This window comes from Amblyomma americanum, chromosome 6 (genome assembly GCF_052857255.1).
Source record: "Amblyomma americanum isolate KBUSLIRL-KWMA chromosome 6, ASM5285725v1, whole genome shotgun sequence".
In the NCBI taxonomy this organism is placed as follows: Eukaryota; Metazoa; Arthropoda; class Arachnida; order Ixodida; family Ixodidae; genus Amblyomma; species Amblyomma americanum.
Genome location: NC_135502.1, coordinates 49,322,413 through 49,330,423, shown reverse-complemented (window position 1 = coordinate 49,330,423; position 8,011 = coordinate 49,322,413). Strand labels below are relative to the sequence as shown.

General features: G+C 43.1%; 1 protein-coding gene across 1 annotated transcript; it reads right to left on the bottom strand.

Moving 5' to 3' along the window:
- Nucleotides 1–513: 513 nt before the first annotated feature.
- LOC144095245 (beta-1,3-galactosyltransferase 1-like) lies at nt 514–1,170 on the bottom strand. The gene has a single exon (XM_077629026.1). The coding sequence runs from the start codon at nt 1,168–1,170 to the stop codon at nt 514–516; it is 657 nt and encodes a 218-aa protein (XP_077485152.1).
- Between the last annotated feature and the right edge of the window lie 6,841 nt (nt 1,171–8,011).

The following is an 8,011-nucleotide window of genomic DNA, read 5'->3' as shown; positions in this document are numbered from 1 at the left end:
CGCTCTATTCGCAGATGTTCTGTTTCTGAGTGCACAATGTTGGAATAATTTTAAATGAAAAAGCCTAGTCATCGATATTCAATCGATAGTTTGAAAGTTCTGACGAGATGGCCTTACAGCATTGCCTCTTCCCTGGAGTTTGCTTATGTTTAAATGAGTAAGCTCGGGTTATTCACCTCCTCCCTCCCTCCTCACACACACACACTGTGCAATCCCAACCGGGCGCTTAGGGTACCTGAATAAGTAAATAAAATAATAGGTTTGTCGGGCTCCTTACTTGGCACGAGCAGGATAAGTTTGTCTAATGTCCCTTATTGACCTAAGTGAGGTGACCTAAAGGAAGAATTATCAGAGATGGCATATGTACTGATGTTAAATCACTAAATTGTTTAACAAGCTGAATGTACGAAGGGAAACTGGGCGAGTCAGTGAAGGTAACACATTTTGAACACCACTAAAAAAAAACGAAGGCACGGGTTGCATAGCTTTCACCTGTGCGCAGAAACCTTAGTTTTAAATTAAAGAAACCTCTCTTGCTTCTGTCGAGGGGTCAACGCTGCCGCAGTAGCATATGTGCAGGCTGAATAGCAGGTTATGGCACTTGTACTCGAGACGGTTCAGGGTGTACCACAAGTTGCTTATCTCCTCAGCGGTAACTTGGTGAACGTAGATAGCCTTCTTGTAGTCGCACGGCGTCGGCAACTTGAGGAAGTGAACACCAGACAGATGCGTTATGGAGACACCAGCACGTTCGGCGCACTTTCCAGTAAGATATACGTCCTCGTTAGGGAACGTGTTGACGAGGCCTGTTGCTGTGTACAGCCGATGCACCACGCGGCCTCCGATTACGTACATTGGACCCGCTATGAAGTCCGGAAAAACGTCCCTGGGTTCGTCGTCGTAAGAGATGTACCACTTATTGTCTGAGCGACGCTCGGGAGCGTAGCGGTGGATAACTTGGCCGTAGATGGCGTCCTCCGGCCGTTCGTGCATAGCGCGATAAAAGTTGGCGACGTTCAAGAAGCTGTCATCGTCCGTCTTGACGACAAACCGAGCCTGGGGACAGTAAAGCGTGACCCAGCGAAGCATCATGACTGTCTTGACTGTCAGGTTGCGGTACGAGTCCACGAAGTCCTCTTGCACGATGTCTCCGTACCGTAGTGATTCCATTGCTAAGGTGTTTTGAAGATCTGAGGTGTTGGGCTTGCCGAAAAGGAAAATCAGCTTGTTTCCAGATGATCTTTTTATTTCTTTTCCCCATGTGCTTCTGATGACGTTTCGGGTCCTCACGTACTCCACCGCTGAGTACACAGCGAAAAGATAATCCACTGGTGTGGTATTGGGGCACATATTTTCAGGGTTGATGAGATACTTGTTTGGCTTGTAGAACAATCGCTCACTAGGCATGTTTTCTTCTCCAACCTTCGTGTCTGGAAACCACCGGAGGGGTTCTTCGAAGACCGCGCTGATGACTAAGGCGAGCAAGCCACTGATAATATAACCCCCTATCCAAAGTAGCAAAGCGCCAATAAGTATTTTGATGCAGCACTTGAAACATCTTCCACGTTGCGCCGTGAATACCTGTTAGCGAAAAATAAAATCAGTATAGGTAACGTTAAGCTCCTCTTGTAACAAAGCTAGGAATATATCAGAACTGTCATTACTATTACAAGCACATGAAGTGCCCCGTTATATGTTGTGCCAAAGATCGTCTCTTTTTATAACGTTACGTTAGTTCTATGCAAGCTACGCCCTGCGAAAAGGAGATCTGGATAAGGAGCTCCGCTAACCATATGGCAAAACGTCTAGACGTTGTTTGGTTAAGAACTGCTTGGCATGCAAGCTGTTTTCCTCCACCGTAACTTAAAGATGCTTTTGTCTTTCATGCTGGCTACACAAAAAACACGCACATTCTGACAACTTCTCTTACGAAACAAAAACACAGGGGCTTCATGTTTGGTTGCTAATGAAGGGTAATGTTGAAAGCATATATGAATGACTTTTTTTTTTAGGGTAGCGATTACGGACATGTTTCACTTTCCAAAGAGAGCCTGATATCTTTTGCCGTTCTACAAAAGAAAGATAAATTGTTTTCTAAATGGTAAAATATCTTCAAAGTGCTGCAAACATAGCGGAATATTGCGTCCTTCTCTTTCTCCCGACCGGATATTCCGGCTGGATAGTCGCCGCCAGTGTCCTTTCACGTACCTATATGATCTCTACAAAGCCGTAAAAGCAGCTGTCCTGACACGCAAGTCCATTAAACACCGGATGACCGACAGACGTGATCGTGTATCACAACCTACCTGAGATAAAAAAAAAGATCTACTGTATGCCCTGACAACACATTTTCAAAAGCGTGATCGACCTGTTTATCTTTCTACCTCAAAAGAATTTTTTAGGAATGTTCAAATATAAGTTATTATTATTGAGCAGTTTCGAGGTATCCGGACTCCGAAGCAAAAAGATATTAATCAGGTTTGTGCACACAACTATATTTGCAGAAATATCCCTGGCTGCAGCACATGGTTAAATAAAGTTCCGTTTTAGGAGGTCCTGTTTTTCATCTGACGTTTCCGTAATTGCACACACGATCACGAAAATAAAATTCTCCCTTTCTGCTAGCTCGCGGCAGACCATTTCAGACTGACCACCGGACGGAATGTTATTTCGGCAGTCCTCAATTACGCAAGTCGAAGTCAACGAGGTTGCAGGGCATTGACACCTGAAGCAAAGAGCGATCGTTCTAGTGTTTGGTTTATGGTTTATCGGGGTTTAACGTCCCAAAGCGACTCAGGCTATGAGAGATGCCGTAGTGAAGGGCTCCGGAAATTTTGACCACCTGGAGATCTTTAACGTGCACTTACATCGCACAGTTCTAGTGTAGTGGCTACAAAGTGCCCTAAGTTTTTTAAGTGGGTTGGGCTCAAAAATATCGCCCAGGCCATGAAAAGAAAAAGAAGACGTGATTTTTACTGGCAACTAAACATATCGCTGCCATGCTTCCAGATATGCCAAATTGTATTGTGGTCATCGAAGTCTTGAATCGTTGGTTCAAAAAATGGCAAGAAATTGCGAATGACAGGTGCCACTATCTTCCCGAGAGGCTAAGGAGACCTTCACACCGTAACTGATTGTTTGCTAGGTCTATGAGCCGTGACTGTGACGAAGAAAGGGTTACTTGATTGGCTTCTTTTCATAGTTTGTCAGCCATTACGTGAGCGAAACCTAGATACTGAATTAAATTGTTCTGGGTAATAAGGAGCAAAACAGGGTAAATGCTTGGCATTTTGAACTCCACGATAAAGCATTTAGATGCAATGAAAAAACTAACAAACAGGAACTTCGTTCATACATTAAATGTTATTCTGCTATCCGCTTGAACAAAGGTTATCGGATTGAGATGACGTTACCGGAAGAGGAAGGATATCGAATACAATTATGCTGCAGGACAAGCCGTCATTTCAGGTGTCAGGTATTTTGTAGGTGCCAAGGAATTTTTTTCTAAGCGTGAACATGCGCGCAATATTTTCCCAAATTTTTGCGCATCTTTCAGGTTCAATTTATCTGTAGGGTTGCAACTTCAACGTGTCTGGAAGTGATCAGAAGAGAGTGCGCACACACTTCGTTAAGAGTAGCAACATACTTCCACATTAACTCAAGCTACAATATACAGGATGGGACTACAATATGTATAAGTAGGACTCTTCGTTTTAGCATAAAATCTGGCTTCTCCCGATTCTTCCACAGTAAGGCGATTTAAGAAATTCGGGTTAAACCTAATTTCCAACCGAGGAATGCACCTTCGAGCAGGCATAATTTGCTGGAGCACAAAACATAATACACTACACGAGAACTAGCGCACGTCTCTCACTCGTCCTGGCGCAGTGTTCTCAGTTGAGTATTATTTCAGACTTATTTTAACGATTAAATTATTATCTGTGTCATGCTTTAATCAGAACACAGGCTAAAAATGTGCATTTCAGAAGCCAGAGGCGATTCATGCACTGTATCCTTAAGCTCAAAAATGCTGCTATTTCGATCACGGGGGGAGGACTACCTCTCGGTTTCCTCCCTGACGCATTCAGGTTTAAACTATGGAGACGAATTTATTTCTGCATGAGGCGCAACAACTTGAAAAATATATGCAAGCTGCCGGTTTTCCATAATTCGTTGGCATCAGTCATATACGTGAAGTCTAAAATTACAGCTCCCTCTTGCGACCGAACTAGTATTCGTTAGAGCACTGGAGAATAAGATAGCAAAAGTATATTAGTGACGTCCACCACGGCCCATAGTATGCTCCTAAAATTATATGTTTCATCTATCGGATCTTTAGCAGATCCTAAATGTGCTCACCGAATCCACGAGTAATTTTTTTGTTTATGTTTTTGATTGTGCGAAGCTTCTTTCACTCAGGAATCAATTATTTCATCTATGAAAAAAAAATACCTGAGAATTTGGCGACACATAATAGCTTTAAGTACGAACCTGGTTTTCCTTTTATAAATGATACTTGATGGTGGGCAAAAACGCAGCCTATAGCGCGAAGGTTTATCCTGGTTAACCCTTTCGCGGCAAATATATGAGAAGAAAAATGAGTTCGGTGAGAGGCACAGAAATCTCTATGCAATGAGACTTTAGAGTAAAAGGTAATTTTTTAATCGAGTACTATGTCGCGTAACACAACCATTGTAAACGCAGCCTGGTATAAATAAAGTGTTTCAGCATTGACACAAGAAAATCGCTTTGATATTACATCCACTGGGCAGCCAAAACTCTGACCTTAGAAACCGAGGGGGTGATTCCGCTGATGTATTAGTAAGACTGTCAGCAACAGAAAAAAAACGCATCATTGTCTTTAGGGACGAGGTTTCACCCTTGTTTTAGAAGAAACAGAGATAGAGCAAGACAGAAGATGTGCAGGTTAAAATGAGATTGAAGGCAAATTTGGGTTGTATCGACCGGTTGGCGAATTCTAACGGCACAGATGTTACTTTAACTCAGAACCGAGCTTTTGTAGCCAGATAATGCCAGAAGTGTAAATGAAATACAGGTGTTGAGATCTCCGGACAAGTTCGGAAATGAAGTGTCATGCGTCGACAATTTTGTTTTCCTTTACGCGTGTGTCTGAGGCTAGGCGACACCTCCTATCACTTCAAGTCGTGATATCAGAGTTCCTTCTGAGGTGGACGTTTGTGGTTTTAATAGAGAAGGTGAATAATTTGAAATGAAATTTTTCTGCACAATAAATGCACGCATAGCTGCCATAAAAACATCAACATGCCCAGAGAGAGTCATAGAATTAATATTTTGTTAAGGCGAACATTGTGGAAAATTGAAACCAGAATGAAAACCAAACCAAGAATAATATAAGCTCACCTTCTGGTAAAACTTCAAATTCATTTCCTTTTTGTTTTGTGCAGAGTTGACCGATTAGAGCTTAAATTTCGAGCATGGAGATATATGCTCATCATCCATAAAGTACAAAAGGTCGACTGCAGTTCTTTCCCGATGTTTGCTTCCACGTACCTACGTGCTCTGTGCAAAGCCGCAAAAGCAGCTGTCCTGATAAAACACCTGTACACCAGGTGGCATGATCGTCTACCACGAACTACTTCAGAAAAAAAAACAAAAAACCTGTTCTTTGGTGCCATTTTCAGTAAAATATCAGAGAGAATCAGGTCTTCCGGAAACGCTAATTGCTCTTTGAACGTCGGGGGAAAAAAAAATGTCGGCCCTGTTTCAAACAGCTTCATCAACCTGTTTTCTACCACATAAAATACAAAAAAAGAAAGTAAGTTCGCATGAAAGCATTTTTGTTATTTGGCAGTGTCGCAGATACCGGGACTTTGAAAAAAAAAGCATATAAATCTGTTTTGTGGACAGAACTATTTGTGCAAAAATGCGCCTGGCTGCAGCATATAGTTCCACACACTTCGAATTTAGCAGCGCCTATATATGACGGAACTTTAAGTAATTGAACGTAGGATCGCCAAAATAAAAATCTCCTTTTGTCCTAGCACGTCGCAAGCCCTCTGAGACTGACAACAGGACGGAATTTTATTTCATCAGTCGCGGTAAACGAGGTTGCCGAAGTACTAACTACAGCTCCAGCAAACAGCTGTTGTCAAAATGTAGCGGGTACAAAGTGCCAGCTGCCGGCACTTTATTCTCAGCGATATCGCATTGTGGTCGCCCTCTCTACTTGCAGGATTTTCCACTACGGTAAGCACACCCGGCGTTGATTCTGGCTCGTTTGCAACCTGATAGCTGTCTACCTCTGATCACAAATAATTGCAGTAATAAGGGAGTAATTACTCCTTAGCATCCACCCAACCTCAGCCATACCGCTACAGAGGAAAGCTATAAAACTTTCACAGAAATTTCGCAATTAAAGAAAAATACGTCCTGGTCCGGGGTTCGAACCCGGGACCACCGCTTCACCATAGCAGTCGCTCTACCAACTGAGCTAACTTGGACGGCAAGCATATGATTGGGAGAGAGCAAATTGATCAATAACTCGAAGTGGGAACAGTGTTGGTCAAATCTAATTTCTCCCTTACTACAATTATACTCCACCTTGGGGGATTCCCCTAAACATTTGACCAAACAAGTGCCGTTGCGAACTGACGCCGAAGCCGGCGCCGCGCTCAGCCATTTCACGTGACCTGCGAAAATGCCAACTCGGTCATGACACGTGGTCTCAGGACATCACTCGCTCCGTAGAACAATCAGCGCATTTTATGACATACGACGCCGAATGACAAATAATGCTGTTTACCTAAAACAGCCTGTGCAAGCCACAGTTCCGGAGGAATAATCTTTGAATACATTGCCAAACCTATCAACCCTTCACTTAACAGTGGATAAAGGGCGTAGTATCTGTGTTCTTTCCTGCAAACACACAATGTAAGCCGCAAAGGAAAGCAATACCCCCTAAACGCATTCTAACTGGAAATGTTGTGGGACTCACCAGCACTGCACAATAAGTGACGTATCAGACAGCGCCTAAATTTTTGAATCTTTTGAGACCGCCAAATTTTTGAGACTGGCAATTAACTAGGTGCCGCAAAACACCTGCTTCGAAGGTTGACGTAGAGCGGGAAACAGCTATTTTTATTCAGAACGACAAGAAATGAATGGATTAATGAATTAATCGGTTACAGGCGATTAGAAATAATCAATTAGAAATTAATCGCCCCTTAGCGCACGCTGTTGCTGCCGCTTGTAGGAACAAGCCAAAACAAAAGCAGTTCCTTGAAACGTAATATCACTATCCGCATGAAAACTCTGCGATAGCTATTTCATTCAAGTTTTCAGCACTTTTTGTCAACATGTGAAACCCCCAAGAAAATACTGTAATACTTTAAGAGCCAAAAGGAACGAAAGTAGGATGCCACTACTCTACATAAACGCTGAACGCCGAGCTATATACAATTACCAGCAATATTTAGATCGCGTTCCTCAACCATGGCAGCTTTTGGTTCGTTTATCATCCGTACGTTCGTCACAATACCTAAGAGGAAGTTCAAGCATTGTTACCGCGCAATGTCAAGAGAGAAAACGAGAACAAGAGAATTATTGTACTCACTAATTATATGTAAGCAAAGGAACAGATGTTTCAGGCCTCTGGATGATTTTGCCGTAATGCAACACGCACATGGCGCGGGTAGTCCGATGAGAAAAACAAAGGTGAAATTCTAGGCTTTAAATTTTCTGTCGAGATGTGGTTACCTTGGCCCACACGCTGACCAGCTAGCCAACATTAGCCACCTAGCTAATTAGGTAAATGCTTTGGCTCGCGCCTTCTCCTGCAGCGAAAATTTTTAAATATCGTAGAAGATAGCGACACCGGTGCCGCCGTAGTGCGCTGTTGCTGGCTTTCCATGCGTACAGGCGTCCTTCACCATTTGCCGAAAATCGCAAAGGCTACATGCAGCCTGCGCCTTTCAGGGCGCTTCGTGGGAACACTGGCGGTCCGCAATCATTAAGCCAGCAGCTCGGAAAA

Coding starts and splice junctions, on each gene's coding strand:
- LOC144095245 (XM_077629026.1), bottom strand. CDS start 1,170: ATGGAATCACTACGGTACGGAGACATCGTGCAAGAGGACTTCGTGGAC.